Raw genomic sequence first — 19,380 nt, 5'->3', positions numbered from 1 at the left:
AACGTATTGATATCGAAGACGACTTAACCACATCATTAGGCAACTTATTGATACATGTAGACAACTTTACAGCAGCGATATGCAACTTCGCAGCAGTAGACAAATTTGTATCACCAACAAGCAACTTTGGTATAATTGTAGGAAAATTATCGACATGGTTATGTAACTTTACTAGAACGGTAGGCAACTTCACAACTTCTATAGGCAAAACTCGCAGCAACGGTAGGCCATTTTGATGTAACTATATGCAAATTATCGACATGCAGTGCTAGTTTATAGGCAATCATGCCTCCATTTTGTTCTGATAGAAACTACAGCTTGGTCAGGGAGGTGAGGAGAGAAGCCAACATCAAAGAAAATGAAGAAGAGAAGAGGGGTAGGACGAACGCCACCACATTGCCAAAGAGGAATGGAAGGAGAGCACCGCCTCATCTCCATGAACTCGACCAACACCTTCAACTCCCCCACTGCCAGCACCTGTCAGACCGTTGGTCACCGCCACCCGTGGCCGACGTTGCTCCCACGTCGCCTAACCACCCCGCCCTGGCGAAACCACCTCCTCCGCCCCGTCATGCATCCGCCGATCTGTCCCCACCCCAGGCCATCCCTCTAAGCCCCCACCATCTCCTTCTCCACGCGTTAGCAACCCCCACCTACACCCTTAGCCGACAACCCTGCACCCACACCTCCCTGAGTTTTTCTTCCGAGCCTCCGTCGGCGCCGCTGCGATGAGCCACGCCGGCCCCATCTCCGGCTCGGCCATGGCTCGTCGTTACCTTCTCCGCCATGCACAACCATGGGATCATCGACCGCGGCGAGTAGGTGGTAGTGCGGCAGGGAGGTATTATGGCTGGATGGACAAGAAATGAGAGAGGGAGGACTATGGGGAGAGGATCAGAGGTAGAAGAAGAGAGATTACATGAGATGGTTGGAGTGGGGCCCACCTAGTGAGGCATGCAGCATGATCGAACGTGGACACGGTCACCTTGTAAGGAGTCGTTTCACTTATCGACATGGACATGCAACTTTACAACATACGTAGGCAACTTCATATATACAATAGGAAAATTTGCATCAACATTACGCAACTTCGCATCACGGTAGGCAACTTTAGTGTAGCTATAGACAACTATTGGACATGTGAAGACAACTTCAAAACATAGATAGGCAAAATTCATAGTAGCGGTAGGCCACTTTGGGGTAGCTCCGTAGCTGTATGCATCTTATCGACATGTGACAGGGACATTAGGCAACTTTGTTACAGCAGTAGGCAACATTAGGAAACTTTGTTGCAGTGGTAGGCAACTTCAAAACATTCACCGCAGTGGAAGGCAACTTCACCGCGTCGGTAGGCAACTTCACTGCAGTGTCATGCAACTTTGTTTCAGTAGTAAGAAACTTCACAACATTCACTGCAATGACAGACTACTTTGTTGCAGTAGTAAGCAACTTCGCTGCAGTGGCAGACAACTTCACCCCGTCGATACGCAACTTCACAACATTACAATAGCGGTTGGAACTTGACAAAACCCTAGGAATCATCACATCTTATGTCCTCCGCTGCCACCATATTTGGGCGCTACCTTCCAAAATTTTCGACACATCGGTAGGTCAACCACGCTCCACCCAGCCATGGAGTCTTCCTCACAACTTTGTTGTATGAGTTGCTTTAGACCATTTCTATGTTGCCTCCAAAATTGTATCCACCGAAGCACTCAACGACATCCCCGGCCACCACCCCACAACGCCGCCCCCGGCCACCATCCACACTATATTGCTATTACAACGGTAGGCAACTTAACATTAACACGATGCAACCTGAATGCAGTAGTAAAGAACTTCATATCAGCACTAGAAATATTTTCCGCAACGGTAGGAAATTTTAGTTTAGTAGTAGGAAAGTTCATATCAATACTAGGAAACTTCATATCTACAGTAGACAATTTTACAGCAACATTAGGAAACTTTAGTGCAGTAGTAGACAACTTTACTGTAAAAATAGGAAACTTCACGTTAGTAGTGCGCAGTTTCATATCAGCGGTATGTAACTTTACTGTAGCGATAGGAAACTCTACCGCAGCAGTAGGAAACTCTACCGCAGCGGTCGTTCTTGTCCATTGCCCTTGCCGTCTATATGCGTCGAAGTCCCGACCGTTGGCACCGGCGCCAACTCCACCCCGTCACGCCTTCCTCTTGCCAGTCTTCACCATATCTTTCCTCTCATATCCATTTGTAGGTACAAGTTGCTTGAGCTGTTACTAAAGTTGCTTCTCTCAATGTCGTTTATCGGATTATAGGCAACTTCGCAATTCGCCGAGGAAATAGGGGTTTTCGCAATAGCGAAAAAATACATTATTGGGATAATTTTTAGGCAACAAACTAACATAATTGAGCAACTCTTATTAAGTGAAGTAATTGAGTAAGGCAACAAATTAATAGAATTAAGCAATTAATATGTGCAATTAAGCAAATAATATCTGCAATTAAGCAAATTACAACACACCCATATACTAGACACTACGGTTCAGAGAACAAGCAAAATTACAACACGACAAACCAAATGAATAGTAAAACTGAGATGCAGAGCATGGAGCCAGATGCAGCGGATTAGACTCCCCGACCGCACACCACACTGCCTCCTGTACAAGAACCAGCGGCCGTCAACCTCGAGGTCGCACCTCCCTAGGCGGAGCAATGGTATCTAGTACAGCTCTGTAGGCATCGAGGGCGGGCGTAGACTCTGGCGAACAGCAGCGGCCGTGCACGGGAGTTCCTACGAGAGGCGGCAGCCATGCATTCGTAGGCAGCAGCAGCGGCCAGACGTGAATAATTTGGCCGGGGAACGCCTGTGAAGCGTGTGAGGCTACTGGGGGAGGCGCGCCCGTGCTCCCCAAGAAGGCGCGTGGCTCGCCGTGGCTCTCGGAGATGCTCGGCGGCGCTTGTCGAGGCTGCCGCAAGGCGCGACACTACTCGTCTGGGAGGCGTGCGGGCTGCCGGGAGGCGTGACAGTGCTCATCTCGGACCTGCAAGGAGAGGGGCGAGCCGCGCCAGTGAGCAGTAAGGGACCTCGTTGTTGATCTGGATCAGGCGACGAAGGGGTCACGGGCGGCGCGACGAGCAGCAGCTTCCTCATGGGATTCCGGTAGCCCGGTGTGGTGGATCGCCGGGCGGGGGCAGCGGCGCGCGGCGGCAGCGCCTAGGAGGGCAGAGCATGGGCAGCGGCGCGGCGCGATTTGGGGTGAAAAGTGGGTCAGAGTGAGGTTGGAGACGAAGTGAGTAGGCGTTGCTTGTCGCGTAGCGTGTGTGCCCGCAGCATCCGTCTGGCACGCGCCCGCTTGGAAGAATTTGGGCAAATATATTGAGTCAACTTTGTGGCAAGGGAGTGGAACAAAATTACGTAACTAAATTAGGTGTTTTCTGGATACAAGTCGTTTACCAGCAGTCCAGCTACTAGCAATGGAGGGGTTGTTGACTTGACATTACTTTTGATTGGTTTCCCAAAGTCCCAATGGCATTACTATATAGCACTACTAGCTAGCTAGCTCCACATGTACACAGTCACAGATCCACATCTCGTCTCCATCCGGCCATGATCGATATGCTAACCAGCTGGGTTTCTACTGCAGCGGCCCTGGTGCTGCTGATCTCGGTGCCGGCTGCCGTCTCCGGCGATCTGCCGATGATGATAGGGCTGCCGGCCTGCAGCACCACCTGCGGTAACGTGAGTGTGCCGTACCCGTTCGGCATGGGCCCTCGTCGCTGCTACCACTCCCCGGGGTTCAACCTCACCTGCGACTACCCAAGCAATGGCAAGCCCCCGCGGCTGCTTCTCGGCGACGGCGCATTCGAGGTCATCCATATCTCCCTCGAAAACAACACAATGCGCGTCGCTAGCCTCGGACTGCAAGACATCAACGTGAGCGACTCCGGCGGCCGGTACAGCTGGAGCCTCGGTGGGGTGCCACTGCCGTTCATCCTCGAGCAGTTCAGCAACGAGTTCATCCTCTCTGGGTGCAATGTGCAGGCGACGCTGCTGGCGAACGGGAGCATCGTCAGTGGATGCGCCTCTTTCTGCGCACTCACCGTGGAGACGCAGATCTTGGGGCTGTACGAGCACGACGGCAGTAAGACCTGTTCCAACATCGGCTGCTGCCAGTCGTCTATCCTAATGGGTTACGAGGCCTACGACGTTGAGCTCAAACGGCTAGACCGAGGCCTGCCGGTAGAGAACCTGATGAATAGCGGCGTGGACGTGCTGATCGCCGAGGCGGGTTGGTTTGACGAGAAACTGGCCATGGATCTGCATTCCCCAAACCTAGAGTTTGTCTCGCGGAGGAAGACCGGTCTGCTGGTCCCCGTGATACTACACTGGGCGGTGCCGCATGGTGAAGCATTCACTGACTACGACAAGCGACCATGCCCTGCCGACGCAGCCCGGGCCACCTGCAAGAGCGTTAACAGCCAGTGCAGATACGTGGGACAATCTACGCTCAGAGGGTATTCGTGCCAGTGCAAGGAGGGCTACGACGGCAACCCTTACATCACCGCCGGATGTCAAGGTATGCATTCTGAACGAGACGTAGTTAATTATGCCTAGCCTTCTGTTTTAATACTCCCTCGCAGATCCATAAAAATATGTCATGGTTTTAGTTCAAATTTAGACTTAGATTTAGCAAAACCAATAATTTCCCTGTACTTAGATATCAACGAGTGTGATCGGAAAGAAGAACATAGGTGCTTCGGCGACTGTGAGGAATTGCCCGGGACATTCCGGTGCAGATGCCCCGAAGGGTTCCAAGGCAACTACACCATACCCGGCGGCTGCTTCAAGTCCGTGAACCCAGGTATGATTACCACCGCCGCCTAAAATTTGCAGAGCACTAGTCACTACGGGAAAAACGCTCGTTGCCGTGCAACCACGTTTTGCCGTGTGCTCGCGCACGGCAAAGAATACTTTGCCGTGCGAGGTAAACAGAAAACGCACGGCAAAGACGAACGCACGGCAAAGAGGACCTACGGCGCACGGCAAAGAAAAAGCGCACGGCAAAGCCTCAGCAAAGCGCACGGCAATGAAAGAAGGCACGGCAAAGAGAGGAAGGCGTTGCCGTGAGATGTCCTTTGCCGTGCGCCCGACCCATCCGCACGGCACAGGCTTCTTTGCCGTGGGCTGTGCACAGACTCGCACGGCAAAGGCTGCTTTGCCGTGCACATTTTCCTTTGCCGTGTGCCTTGTGGTATTTTCTTCTTTTTCTTTCTATATTGTACTTATTTTAATGCTTATATTTTATTCTTGAAATATGACAAGTACCACATCTTGATTAATGAATGTTTATACTATATTTTTGCAATACGACAAGTACTCTAAATCCTTACTCCCCCTCCAACATATCAGGGTTTCGGCGTAAACAAACCGCGTTCGGGGAATCTTCCAAGTGCTATCGCCTGAAAGAGAGGAATGCCACACAGCCTTGCACCATTTGGTGAATCACACCTTCCAACACACTTTCACACATATACTAGGTCCACATGCAAGTGTTGGTGGCATTCCGGTGCTCCGGCGGTCGTTCCCCCCCGAAAACGGCGGTCTGCGTGCCTCGGGGGGTCTACCCCCCTAGATTTCACCGCGCGAGGTTCCACCAACATACTTTTTGATAGGTTTAGTTTTGTTTAGGCCATATACACATGGAAAGCTAGGTTTGACACACTTTGGCACACTATAGCCACCGGTATACCCGCAGCGGGACACTTCAGCCTACAAGTCGAGGAATCTTCCAAGTGTTATCGCCCGAAAGAGGGGAAGCTCACACATGGGAGCTATGCCTTGCACCATTTGGTGGATCACACATTCCACCACACTTTCACACATATCCTAGGTCCACATGCAAGTTTTGGTGGCATTCCGGTGCTCCGGCGGTCGTTCCCCCCCGAAAATGGCTGTCTGCGTGCCTCGGGGGGGTCTACCCCCCTAGATTTCACCGCGCGAGGTTCCACCAACATACTTTTTGATAGGTTTGGTTTTGGTTAGTCCATATACACATGTAAAGCAAGGTTTGGCACCATTTGGCACACTATAGCCTCCGGTATACCCGCAGCGGGACACTTCAGCCTACAAGTCGAGGAATCGTCCAAGTGTTATCGCCCGAAAGAGGTGAAGCTCACACATGGGAGCTATGCCTTGCACCATTTGGTGGATCACACATTCCACCACACCATACCCGGCGGCTGCTTCAAGTCCGTGAACCCAGGTATGATTACCACCGCCGCCTAAAATTTGCAGAGCACGAATTAATATCATAACGCTAGAGTTCATATTAGTTAATTCTGGCATCCCATCTATATATGTGTGTCTGCTTGAAAAAGGAGTTTTGCATTGTTTCTCAGGTCACTCTGGTTTAATCATTGGTCTGTCGGTTGCTAGTGGCCCATGCATGCTAGTTTTGGTTCTTGGCACACTCCTAATAATCCGCGAACTTAAGCAACGCAAGGCAAAGGCATTGAGACGGAAGTTCTTCACTCAAAACCGAGGTCAACTGTTGAAGCAGTTGGTATCTCATAGGTCAGACATCGCAGAGAGGATGGTAATTCCGTTAGAGGAGCTACAAAAGGCCACCAACAATTTTGATCAAACTCGCAGGCTCGGTGGGGGAGGGCATGGCACTGTCTACAAAGGGATATTATCAGACTTGCATGTTGTAGCTATCAAGAAGTCAAATATTGTGGTCAAGAGAGAAATCGACGAATTTATAAATGAGGTTGCCATACTGTCGCAAATTAACCATAGGAATATTGTAAAGCTCCATGGATGCTGTCTTGAGTCAGAAGTCCCCTTACTGGCCTATGAGTTCATCTCCAATGGGACCCTTAGTGACCACCTTCACACGGAAGCACCAAGATCACTACCTTGGGAAGAAAGGTTAAGGATCACAACTGAAATAGGCAAAGCTCTTGCTTACCTCCATTCTGCTGTTACAATCCCTGTAATACATAGAGATATCAAGCCTTGCAACATACTTCTAGACGATGCCTTGACAGCAAAAGTGTCAGACTTCGGAGCTTCAAGGTACATTCTTGTGGATCAAACAGGGGTAGTGGCAACAACTGCGGTGCAAGGAACTATAGGTTACTTAGATCCTATGTACTATTACACAGGACAACTAACGGAAAGTAGCGATGTTTATAGCTTTGGAGTTCTCATCGTTGAATTGCTTACTAGGAGGAAGCCATCTTTGTATATATCTTCAGAAGGCGATGGGCTTGTCATGCAATTTGTTACACTACTTGCAGAAGGCAATCTTGCAAAAATATTGGATCCTCAAGTTGTGGAGGAGGGAGGTAACGAAGTCAAAGAAGTAGCTACTCTAGCTATGTCGTGCTTGAAATTGAGAACACATGAGCGACCAACCATGAGACAAGTGGAGATGGCATTGGAGGCTCTCCAAACACCCAAAGAAGTATGTAATGGCTCCTCAGTGATTTGAAGACATAAAAAAGATGAGGACAGATAATCGGAGGAACAAGCAGGAAGGAAGCGAGCAGGCGACAAAGCCTAGGAAAAGGGCTTGTGTTATCCGCGAGATTCCATCGGTCGTTTTGCTTGATTGTGACTAAGTTTTGATTTATGCTGCAATCCTGCTATTGTTGTTAGTTGTTCAATTGCTGAATCAGTTTGTATCTTGTATGAATTTTCTTTTGTATATCTCTTTTGTATTATTTATATAACTAGCCACGTGGCACTCAATGTGTCTGAGAAATAAATATATGGTTCTATGAATATTAAAAATACTAATTTCTAAATGGTACAGTATTATTTTATTCTACAGCCACTACAAAATTTGGTCATGGTTCACATAGTTGCTGGACCATAACCATAAGAAGAAATTCATGGTATATAGATGGTTGGATGAATTACTAAGGTTGGTCTTGCCTGACCTGTTATCAGACGTGGCAAGAAGATTACCGATGAAGTAACATTGGAGGCATGTAGATATACATGGTTAAGAAACGCTTGCCCATGAGCCTCAGTGTCTTCTATAACAGGTGCAGTCCAACGAACACCTTTTATGTGGTTTGATCTGATTAGTCGCCAGGCAACTTTTTTGCTCACTCTCTTATTGTATATAAATATATAGATAATACATAATACATTTCTATATGCAGCTTTATTTTTCGATTCATCTTGTGCATTTCCTTCATCACATGGATGAGCGCCTCGTTTCTCAAGAGCATATACATGAACATCTACCCAAGTGTTATTTCAGGAAAGAGAACTGTGACCTATTGTATCCTCAACCATATGCTGTAAATCAAGCCATACCTGTTCAACCCCTTTGCTCCAGTCACCCAGATATCTTAGCATTCAGCGGAATGGGCCTACGCATTAGCACACATTGCGTGCTAGATATGCGAGCGAGTTGTCAGCCAATTTCACTCCAGTTACCAGCCGAATCATGCCCTAGAGCCAGCCAAATTCAGAGAGCAAACTAGCATCAGCCAGCGGCTTGCAAGGCTGCAACCTGTGGGCGGTGGTTATCTCCTCCCATTTGTGCTAGAATTTTGGGCAAGGCATTGGCACTGTACGTGTTATACTCTGGTCCAGATTCCAGGCTGGCCATCTCACCGTGCAGGCGCACACAATGGAACCACACTGCACGTGCACAGGAGGGCTTCTTTTTAACTCAAAGACATATAATTACTACAACATTGCATGACCAAATTATATCAAAGATCTTCATCCATAGACTGAGTAAATTACGGCTGAGGCGGATTGAGGAATCCAGCAAATACAGCTCAGCCAACACCAGACGACTTGAGTAAACGGGGACGAGATGCAAGCTTGATTACTTCATATATGAAAGGGATAATATGGAGTAGTTCATAAGTACGGAAAATGATACAGGTGCACTTTCATGTACAAAACCACTTGGGCAGGTTAGTTTGCCATCAAATAGATGGCTTGGAATATTTGCCTAAATAATCTTTCATGAAAGATGTCTGCCATACTACGGTAGGCTCATGTGTAAGAACTGCTGCCAGAAGAAGCCACAATTGGAACCCATCACACTTTGTCATCATGAAACCACCACCTGGTCTCCTTTGGAGACCTTCCGTTGCGGCAGTTCCTGACATAGCGGTCATTATCGGCTGGGCGTTCCTGCAACCAATATGTATTAGCTAGATGAACATCAATTTGAATGGGATAGGATGCAGAGGAGCTGTGTAACCTTCGCTGGTGAACTTGACAACATAGACAAGATGCTGATGCATACAGAACTGACCGTCATTGCTGGCGACCATGAGTCATACAATATATCTGCAAACAAGTGAACCAACAGGAAACTAGTATTTCAGGGATTTTGGCACATGAAAATACACCTTTTCAGCTCGTCAAAATACATGAGAACCCACTCTGAGAAGTGTTCAAAGGATCAGACACAACCTTGAAGGTCTGAATAGGTTTCTAAATGACGCATACGAAGAAAAAAGAATTCAAAACCTAACTGATATGGCTCGCCCTTGCATTACACAAGCTAAGATACAAAAGGGACTGGATGCTCACCAAACTTCCGGATATCTGTATTTATCTTAGAAAGACATGAATATAGTGAGCCATCTCATCTTATTCTGTTTGATAGATTTAACATAAGCATTACTACCTCCATCCCAAGGCTTAAGGCCTATATTTTTTTCAGACAGTCAAACTATGTTAAGTTTGACCAAACTTTTAGAAGAATTTATGAACAAATATAATATTTTGTAGAATTCACGGTAGCACACTAGCACATTATAGCAATTGTGTTAAAAGCAAATGCATATTTCAGAGAGAAAAAGAAACGTAACAACCATAGTGACTACATTTGACAACATCAGTGGTAATATATGCATACTTAACTTTCATGCTAGTCATAGATAATCATGGTTCATAAGTGGACATAGTTTGGTAATTTTAAAGAAAATGTTTGTCCAGTTGTGAGGCGCAGTAAAATGGGCAGGTTACATGGTTTGCCTATAAACACATGTTCTTTTAATCTATTTTTTGGGCTACATATTCTTTAACTAAAATATGGCTGTAATGTAATAACCATAAAATTATTTATTTCATCGAAGCAAGGACGGCAAGCCCAGCGGTACACTACTGCATGATTCAGTTCATCAGTATCTTTGTCTTATGTTGGGATTAACAAGGTAACATTGTACTAGACAATCAATTAGTGATGGTACCCATCCATTCTATAAAGGGGCACTATAGGGGTACTGGTCAGATGCAAAAAAAAAATGAAGATGAAAACCGTATGGTACAAAACTGTGCCATCACAATTCACAGGTAAAACTGCCATGGCAATGAGCATCTGCATAAAGTAGTGTAAGATGGTCACAATTTTATAGGATGTTTTTTCTGCATGCCCATATATATGAGGGTGTTGACAAAACTAGGGAAGACTGTAGTTACTATACTTGATCAATAATTTTTTTTAGTTACCCAGCAGAAGAATCTTAAAAAATAAGTATAGTAGGTTTCATCTAGAGACACATATTTAATGTCTTAATCTCCATCTAAAGGAAACTCATGTTTGCCATCGGATGAACTATAGATTCTGGATTTGACAGGATAGATCACAACATGCCTAATAAGCTCATGTGATAGGATATTTTTGCCTATTAACACTATATAGCTCCAGCTCCAGGTTAATTAATCCAAAGACTATATGAACAGACCCAACAACATGACATCAAGGTGAGTGTCCCATTCCCAACTAGGAACATAACGACAAATTTGCCGAGCAACCTGTCAAAAAAGTAGCAGCTGTGTAGGTTAAGTGGCCAAGCCGGTTTAGAAAATTAAAACAATCAGACTAATCTGTTATCTTAAATCTGAGCCATAGCATACTTTGCCTTGACGGAGGCACTTCTATGAATGTGTTAGAATAAATATGATAAGAATGGCTTCAAAACAAACAACACGCACACAAAATTCATTATGACACGAAAAGGATAGGCAACGAACTTCCACATGCCAACCAATCATGCAAAGCATCAAACATAAAACTAATCAAATATCAACAGGAAGTACACAACAATTATACCTAGACAGATGTGCCCGTTGCTGTAAATATGCGGATGCATCGGCGCCGGATTCATGAAAATAACCTGCACCAGAAACACCCATCAGACCATACCAACCGAAGTCCAAGTCCGACGCACGAGGTACGAACGAAAGAAAGTACTAGCACGAAGAAAGGCATCTCTCACCTGCGGAGCCTCCATGGGATAGTGCTCCGGGAAGTCCACCTGCAGCTGGTACTTCTCGCCAGCATAGAGCGTCCCCTCCGCCCCGGACACCTCGATGACCCACCTTTTGTTTCGTCACCCAGCACGGTTTTCATATATGCTTTTTGTTTGGTGTAATATTAAAACAGATAACGAAAAATGCAGAGAAGATGAATTTGGTTGAAAACGGTGATAACGTGCATAAACTGTGAATCGCCCGCGAGAAGCTCACAGCTGCCGAGCCGGAGCACGCGGAACCGGTCTCGGATTTGGCAGTAACTTGATCAGGTTGGAATTTATCACGCGCGTGGTTTGACCATATACGGAGTATACAATGATAATAACAAAGGCAAAAACAAAAAAGCAAGCGGCTGAAGTATGGTCTACAACGGGAGAAAGAAACGAGATTGGATTGGTCGGAAAGGAAGGAAGCGGGGGAGAAGTAGGGCAGAAGGGGGGGCAGGCACCTCTGGAGGTTGTCGGAGACCTTGTAGTTGAAGCCGCCGGGAGGGCTGGCCTGCCACTCGGCGAGCTCCTTCTGGAGCCGATTGCAGGCGATCTTGCTCAGCATCTGCACACACGGACACGCCCGACAAATATCAGCGGTAAGCACGAGCAAGAAAGTCCGGCGGAATCGGGCGGGCGGCGAATCGGAGGGGGCTGGATCGGACGGGGATCGGGGAGATCGGAATGGGAGGAGGTGGGGTTAGGGTTTGGTACCTTCCGGGAAGGGGAGGAGGAGCTCGTCATGGGGCGGGCGGGCGGGCGGTCGCCGAAGCCGAAGCCGAAGGGGAAAGGTGCAGGCGCAGGGGGAATAGGATGGATACGTGGGGAGTGCGCGTTGGCGTATCGGTGCGGTGGGGATGCCGATGGAGGAGAAGACGAGGCGAGACGAGGGGAGAGTCAAGTGGCCCTCCTCGCCGGCTAAACTTCTTTTGAACTTCCACCGAATCGATGCTGATTCTCTTGGTTCGTCTCCTGCAAATTGGTTTGTTTTATGTTTGTTTGTCGTGCCGACACACCAAATGAAATTGTACGTATTTCATTCACTGTTTAATTGGCGTCTTGTCTGTGACCTTTGCTATCTGATGATACTAGTAGGAAAGAGACAAGTTTGAGTTTACCTTTCTCGGTCAGGTCATTGTCATCAAAAAGAAAAGAAAGGTTTGGGTGAGATTTGGACTATTCATAATCTTTACAAAATGCACACCTGCTTTCAAATCCACTTAAAAATATCTATGCTATTGCTTAAATTTGGATGTATCTATATATATTACTAAATAATGTTTAGATACACCGAAATTTAGATAAAGTTATTAAGATACGTTGTTTCGTGGAACGGAGGAAGAACCAGTTTGTCTGCCAAATCACTCGATAAGAACCCGAGGGATACGGACCATCTTCTACTCGTGTGCCCTCGAGCCCGGGAGGTTTGGAGGTACTTTCATCGCTACTTTGACACCCACGGCACTGTTTGCTTCTCCAACTTCTGGCTTTCGCGATGCTACACATATGAGGAGGCCACTATAAACACAGTGATCGCCTGGAATATCTGGAAGCGGAGGAACATACTCACCTTCAATGGTGTAGCGGAGCCCCTCTCCCTGGTTGCGAGGCGTTGCATTGAGGGTATTAGGCTTTGGGCCTACTATTGTAATACCCCTTCCTCTTCCTCCCTTCTAAATTATTGGTGTAACGGCTACGATCCGACTTGAGATCTAATGCGCTCTTTTTCCTCTATGCCCTCTAAAAACTTGTAATGCCCCTGTAAATCTCTTTTTAAGTGTTGTTAATATGAGTTCAAGCTGGTGTAAGCCCGTCGTAGCCTAGGTAAAAAAAACCTAGGGATGCATGTCACTGTTGCCCGGAGGATACCACCGTTGCATCTTGCCCTAGCCACTGTGTCCAGCTGGGAAGATGATAATCTCATTACGGTAGCATCAAAAGATTCATCAAGGTATATCTTTGCTACCATGGGGCACAAAGGAAGGGGCGGGGCAGCACACGTGTGCATCGACGTCTTCCCCACAACCTCAAGTGCTCGAGAGAGTGAAGAGAGCAATAGGTGTACAAAATAGAAAAAAAAACATATTCTTTGAAAGTATGTAGATTATTTTTTTTACGAAAACCCCATATTCTCTTAGCCATATGCATTTCTAACAGATTGCATAGAAAAGATGGTTCTTGATGAAGCGCTTTTCCAATTCATGATTGAAGAATACAAGGGAAATATATTGGCATTTTAACATTTGTAACAATATTCTCACATACATTTTTCATATCATTACTTCTTATGTGATAAAAAGGGAGTTTCGTTTATTTTTCGTGGATCCATCTATTTGTCTTTTCCAAGGTCATTTTCTAGCCTCTAGGGTGGAGTTCATGGATCCATACTTAAATATGTATGTACTTCATCAGTTTCAAAAAGAAATGTTGAATATTTCTATAAGTGCACCATATAGTAAATCATGTCTATATTATTTAAATTTAAACAAAACTGCGATATCTAGTACTTTCTCTGACCACAAAAGAATTCAAAGATGATGGACAGAGGGAGTACTAGTTTAATTTGACATACTAATATAATCACGAAAAAGGAGGACGGCGAAGGTAAAGTTGTTCAGATTCCATTCTTGCCCATAAGTTGGTTAGGGATGGCCCTGGTCCCTAGACTTCGCAAATATGAGATGTTGGAGGAAATTGTACTAAACTGCCTTTTCTTAGACGAGTTATACCAGTGGTCTTGGAGTAATGATGTTGTTCCAAATTCCAATTGCTAACAAAAATACAGTTTTTAAAGGACCTGACCAAACAAAGGGAGCTCTTTTGGACATTGTCTTTGTATGGGTCCCGAGTGGAACCCTGCTAAAGCTGACGTGGCACCAAAAATAATGATGAAAGAAGGTAATTAGGAGCGATCCCTGCGCCTGTCGCTTCTTCCTCCTCCTCTTGGCCAACACCGCCGCCGTCCCAGTCCGCCGCCGACTCCTCCTCTCCTCAGCCATCTCCCTGCCCCACACCGGCGTCGCGTTCTTTCCCTCTATCGTTCCGCCGCCTCCTCCCCACTAGGCCACCGCCGCCGCGCTCACCGTCGACCCTCGCGGCCCCGGCTCCGGCTGCCCCGCGTTCCCGACGGCCGTTCACCGGCGCCGGAGAGGGAAGCAGCGCCACAACTCTCCACCGTCTCGTACCTTCCCCTCCACGGGGCTGGCGAGTAGACGGCAGGAGCCGCGCCACACCAGATTTCTCCTGTTGATACGGAAGCCCTAAGGTAAGTCTTCTGGGGATCGTTCTACAAGTTCCGTTCTTTGCTGTGAACAACCAGACCTGAATGCTATACCTCGATCCGTCCGGCTTGCGTGATCCGTGTTCTAATTGCAGCTTCTTTCCCCCGAGATTTTAGGAGGTTCTCTGCCCCCGTGTGCTGCTCCCGAGTAGTGTTCCTGACTTTCTTGATCTGGCTCTGGTCAGTGGTCCGATGAATTAGGTAGTGTGCTTGCGTAGCGTAGGTCCCAGGTGAGAAGCCCGGCCTCCTGGTGAAATTTTTTGTTAGAGTAGGCAATGCCCTGTTTCGGTTTCGTAGAGGCTGTAAAAACGCAGCATCGAAACTGTGGATGCGCAATTCAGATCTCTTGAATCTGTTGGGACCTGTCAGGCTAGAATGGTATCTTCATTAGGCCAAAATGCGTGTGTTACATTATGCCTTCTCCATGTCTGCAAGAGACTCCAACTTCGATTTGCTGCTTGGCTATTTTTGTTTTTCCTTTGAGAGTGTATTTTGATGTATAAGCAGGACGGCGTGTGAATGGCTCAACCTTCTGTCATTCTAGCGACTGCAAGTTATGATCACACAATCAGATTTTGGGAAGCCAAGAGTGGCCGCTGTTACCGCACCATTCAGTATCCAGACTCGGTGAGTGTTTGCTCTGGGTTCTCATTTTCCTTGCAACTTTGTAGATGACTACAATAACTATTTAACAACTACACAACCAAATTCTATTGCAAAGATTAAATTTTGTTCTATCTGGACCAGTTTTGTTATCATTCTTGCTTTACTTGGATAGTTCTCCATACACGTATATGTTTTCTTCGAGTTTTGTGTTGTCTGGTCACAATTCATAAATTCTATTTTCTATGCTACCAAAGTAATGAAGTGTACATATAGTCAGCTGAATGGATGCAAACAGTAATTTTCTAGATCAATGCTTGGGCTTCCTCTGCTTCAAGACTAAGCTGCACACTTACTAGCAATTTCATGCAGTGTATGCCTGTTGATAATCTATCTTTTGCAGCAAGTCAATCGCCTTGAGATAACCCCAGACAAGCGATTCTTAGCTGCTGCTGGCAATTCCCATATCCGCCTTTTTGATGTTAACTCAAATAGCGCACAACCGGTATGTTACATGTTCTCTAAAACCAACCAATCTGGGCCAACATGTTTCTATTTCTTATTTAATCAAAATAAACCTAACAGGTAATTAGCTATGATTCGCATACTAGTAATGTGATGGCCGTGGGATTCCATTGTGATGGCAACTGGATGTACTCGGGTTCTGAAGACGGCACTGTGAGAATATGGGACTTGAGGTGAGGTTTCACATCTTATTATGTTGCTTGGCTTCAGATCTTTTTTTCCTTGAACCCACTGTTCTTCTAAAAAAGTTTTTCTCAAATAGTTATTTAGCTAGATAGATAATCCAAAGCAAACCCATCTCTAGGTGCTACTATGCAGTCTCGCAGCATGTTTGACTCAGTGTTGTCGGTGCACTAGATCTAATGGGATTTAAGGGTCAATCGATTGAACTTGTTTAGGACATCCTATGAAAAAATTCTCTCTAAATATGGTCCATTTGAATCTCATCAAATAGCTGATTTTAGAGTTAGCGTGATACTCGGAGTCGGAGTGGTTTTTTGTGCAACAAATTGTGGTGTTGAAGTTGAAATTTGAACTAGATACTCACCCTTCTAGTAATATCCAGTGTTTTTTTGTTACTGATTTTCCAGCCCATGATTCATACTATGTTGTTTATCCGAGTCTTTATTCTTGTGCATGTACGGTTTCAGGACTGCCACTTGCCAACGAGAATATGAAAGTCGTGCAGCGGTCAACACCGTGGTCCTGCACCCCAATCAGGTTAGAGTATGCTCTGGCTGATCTTAACCATTTGTAGTTTTCATGATCCAAGTACTGAATTGAATACTACATTTGATCATAAGATTGTTGATTATCTATAGTTATTTGTGTGTATTCTATTTAAAAGATCATGTTGGTATTGGTTGGATTCTTGGATCACTTAATGACGTTGTAATGCATATCTGCTAACAACACTGCATTCTTAGCTGTTTAACTATGTTTTCTTTGCCCTGAGAACCACATACTGCCAATAGGGTGGCCTGCCATTGAATAGCTCAGTCTGCAAATCCCATTTGGGATACGATTCGATTAGGCACATTGTTGTTGGCACACACGAACACTGATTGCTACTGACATTTGGATGAAATTATTTTATCTTTTTCAAAAAGAACTGTACTTGACTCTTGTGTACTAACACTGTTAGCATTGATTAATGTTAAAATTCTTATTTGTATCATCTGTTCATATTTAAATGTTTTTTTAATTCCAACATTGTGTCCCCAATCTTTCAGAAAGAACTAATATCTGGCGATCAGAACGGAAACATTCGTGTCTGGGATTTGGCTGCTAATTCATGCAGCTGTGAGTTGGTAAGTTACAATATTTCAGACTTTAGGTACAGCTATATATAAAGTAAGATGTAAGAACACAGTTCATGTGTTGGTTCCATTTATTCAGGTACCAGAGGTTGATACAGCTGTAAGATCTCTGACAGTCATGTGGGATGGGAGTATGGTTGTAGCTGCAAATAACCGCGGGACATGCTATGTTTGGCGCTTACTTAAGGGCACTCAGGTCAGTCTGTCAGCTGACCTACCTACCATTACACACTCATGATTTATGCATTTTCAAGCTGATGAAATCTTTTACTTAGACAATCACCAGCTTTGAGCCACTCCATAAGCTGCAAGCCCATGATGGCTACATTCTGAAGTGCCTGCTTTCACCTGAATTTTGTGACCCTAACAGGTACATAATTGTCAAAATGACTAGTTTTCAGTTTCCTCATTCTTCTAACATAGCATTGTTTTGTACGCTGCTTCCTAGTTCCCAGTCATTCATTTGCCAAACTGCATTTGATTCTCATGGAATTCTTAGTAGTACTTATTTACATCTCAAATAATTATTCATTTACATAGTTATTTCTGGGCTACTAAGACTATGTAAATGATTCTTGGGTTTCATGTGACATGGTATTGTTTGTAGGTATCTCGCAACTGCATCATCAGACCACACTGTAAAGATTTGGAATGTGGATGGCTTCAAGTTGGAACGCACTTTAGTTGGTAAGTTTCAGAATCTTTTCCTTTAAATTTTCAATTAAAAGGTGTCAATTTTGATGTGATGGCCTGAAACAATGTGGGTACTCAATTTTCAGGTCATCAGCGTTGGGTCTGGGACTGTGTATTCTCAGTAGATGGTGCTTATTTGATAACTGGTACGCACTAACTGCTCACACCATGCAGCCCATTCATCTGGTAATCCATTAGTTACCAAGCAATTTTGTATTGTCTTGCAGCTTCCTCTGATACAACCGCAAGATTGTGGACGATGTCAACCGGAGAGGCCATCAGGGTGTACCAGGGGCACCACAAGGCAACCGTCTGCTGTGCTCTCCATGACGGGGCTGAATCGGCGCCCTCATAAGCAATAGCGCAACGTGATGTTCTGTACATATTTGTTTGATTTGAAGACAGCACGCCCTGCTGCTAGATTTTCAGGGCCTTAGCAACTTGAGGACATTTGATTGCTGTAGTGCATGTAACAATGTATATGCAGGCAGCCTTTTGGGCTGTGTGCGAATGATTTGTATTATTATTTACAGTGGTGGATATTCTTGCACAACCGAAATAATATTATGTTACTGTCGTCCTTGGTTCTGCTTTCCACATGCAAGTTGGAAATGTTCCAAACTGTCTGTTTTTGCTTGGTTCCTCTTGCAGAATGTTGCAAACTGTACAGTTTGTTTGAAAATAACACGTAACAGTTGGTTTTATATTCTTGAACATTTGCAGCGTGACAGAGTATCATCAGTTTGTACGCCCTGTTTCTCTTAGTCATTTGGTATCTGAGACGAAGCTCAGTTTCCACACGCAATAGGTCTTTCGGGCTTTCCTCTAGCACTAGTGCGAGCAACATGAGCTTTCATGATACGGTTACCTCAAAAAAAACATAAGCTTTCATGAGACGGTAATAATCTTGTCGCCACAGCAACTAACACTAGCTGTTGCTGACCAGTTCTGGACATGCTCGGTGGCCTGGAGTCGACATGCAATGCATGCTGATGACTGATGAGCAGCATGGAATTATAGCATAGGATGCGTAAACGATGGAACAGCAAATAATCTTTCTATATTGTGTGCATCAGTGGATTTTGTTTGCATCCTTTGTAAGCGTTTACAGGGGCGACGTGGCACAAAGGTGAAGCCATCCTCTAGTTTGAGTTGAGTCTTATTCAGGTTAGCCTAATTAAAAAGACCACGATGAGACGGGGTTGGGCTATAGTGGGCTGGGCGAGTCCTTATTTATTCCTTTCGAGAGACGCACTCGCCCCAGGAGTTTCCAGGATGGAATTGCAATCGGCGCGCCGCCTCAGGCGATCGCCGCCGCCGCATGGTCCACGGACTTCTGACCGCATCAGCGCTCTCTCCGACGACATGATCCTTGTGATCCTCTCGTGCCTCGGCAGCGTCCGCGCCGCCGCGCGCACGGGCCTCCTCTCGCGACGGTGGCACGGCCTGTGGACCCGCCTCACCGATCTTGTCTTCCGCGGCGATGTGTCCGACAAGATCGAAGCGGCGCTCGCCGGCTTCTCCGCCTCACCCGTGGTATCTTCCATCGACATCCGCTTCCCAAGAAGACATAACCCCAACTCGTTGCTGCACGCCGCAACGCTGCTCTCACCGGCGGAGCTAGTGTTCATCGTAAGGACACGGATTTCTTAATGCACGGATGCCCCGGCATCGTACTGCCTTGTTTCC

At 45.9% G+C, this 19,380-nt stretch overlaps 3 protein-coding genes across 4 annotated transcripts in view; 2 read left to right on the top strand and 1 right to left on the bottom strand.

The window, feature by feature from the left end:
- The window catches only part of LOC127293453 (ubiquitin-conjugating enzyme 15), a 92,020-nt gene extending 79,835 nt beyond the window's left edge, over positions 1-12,185 (bottom strand). The window contains exons 1-6 of one of the 2 annotated variants that reach the window (XM_051323078.2): positions 11,986-12,146; positions 11,733-11,836; positions 11,248-11,350; positions 11,082-11,145; positions 9,222-9,310; positions 8,824-9,151 (exon numbers count right to left, since the gene is read on the bottom strand). In XM_051323078.2, the coding sequence (XP_051179038.1) occupies positions 9,056-9,151; positions 9,222-9,310; positions 11,082-11,145; positions 11,248-11,350; positions 11,733-11,836; positions 11,986-12,015 (486 nt within the window). In that variant the 5' untranslated portion in view covers positions 12,016-12,146 and the 3' untranslated portion in view covers positions 8,824-9,055. Of the gene's footprint in view, positions 1-8,823; positions 9,152-9,221; positions 9,311-11,081; positions 11,146-11,247; positions 11,351-11,732; positions 11,837-11,985 lie in introns of those variants that run through there. The other variant, XM_051323080.2, reaches the window with a different exon arrangement.
- On the top strand, positions 3,613-7,719 carry LOC127293454 (wall-associated receptor kinase 4-like). Its single transcript, XM_051323082.2, has 3 exons — positions 3,613-4,559; positions 4,701-4,844; positions 6,382-7,719. The coding sequence occupies exons 1-3, from the start codon at positions 3,680-3,682 to the stop codon at positions 7,476-7,478; spliced, it is 2,121 nt and encodes a 706-aa protein (XP_051179042.2). The 5' UTR covers positions 3,613-3,679; the 3' UTR covers positions 7,479-7,719.
- A 1,972-nt stretch (positions 12,186-14,157) lies between the features above and the next one.
- On the top strand, positions 14,158-18,271 carry LOC127293452 (target of rapamycin complex subunit LST8). Its single transcript, XM_051323077.2, has 11 exons — positions 14,158-14,536; positions 15,059-15,178; positions 15,558-15,659; positions 15,740-15,852; positions 16,330-16,399; positions 16,912-16,989; positions 17,078-17,194; positions 17,274-17,368; positions 17,606-17,685; positions 17,778-17,837; positions 17,919-18,271. The coding sequence occupies exons 2-11, from the start codon at positions 15,071-15,073 to the stop codon at positions 18,044-18,046; spliced, it is 951 nt and encodes a 316-aa protein (XP_051179037.1). The 5' UTR covers positions 14,158-14,536; positions 15,059-15,070; the 3' UTR covers positions 18,047-18,271.
- The last annotated feature ends 1,109 nt before the right edge of the window (positions 18,272-19,380 follow it).

Source organism: Lolium perenne, chromosome 4 (genome assembly GCF_019359855.2).
Source record: "Lolium perenne isolate Kyuss_39 chromosome 4, Kyuss_2.0, whole genome shotgun sequence".
Taxonomy (NCBI): Eukaryota; Viridiplantae; Streptophyta; class Magnoliopsida; order Poales; family Poaceae; genus Lolium; species Lolium perenne.
The sequence above is the reverse complement of the archived record's forward strand: the minus strand, read 5'-3'. Positions and strand labels throughout refer to the sequence as shown.

What these genes read in the sequence shown, in the direction of transcription:
- LOC127293454 (XM_051323082.2), top strand. Translation starts at nt 3,680, where the DNA reads ATGATGATAGGGCTGCCGGCCTGCAGCACCACCTGCGGTAACGTGAGT. An exon ending in CATCACCGCCGGATGTCAAG is followed by an intron (nt 4,560 to 4,700) that starts GTATGCATTCTG and finishes CCCTGTACTTAG; the next exon opens with ATATCAACGAGTGTGATCGG. An exon ending in CTTCAAGTCCGTGAACCCAG is followed by an intron (nt 4,845 to 6,381) that starts GTATGATTACCA and finishes ATTGTTTCTCAG; the next exon opens with GTCACTCTGGTTTAATCATT.
- LOC127293452 (XM_051323077.2), top strand. Translation starts at nt 15,071, where the DNA reads ATGGCTCAACCTTCTGTCATTCTAGCGACTGCAAGTTATGATCACACA. An exon ending in ACTCAAATAGCGCACAACCG is followed by an intron (nt 15,660 to 15,739) that starts GTATGTTACATG and finishes TAAACCTAACAG; the next exon opens with GTAATTAGCTATGATTCGCA. An exon ending in TGGTGCTTATTTGATAACTG is followed by an intron (nt 17,838 to 17,918) that starts GTACGCACTAAC and finishes ATTGTCTTGCAG; the next exon opens with CTTCCTCTGATACAACCGCA.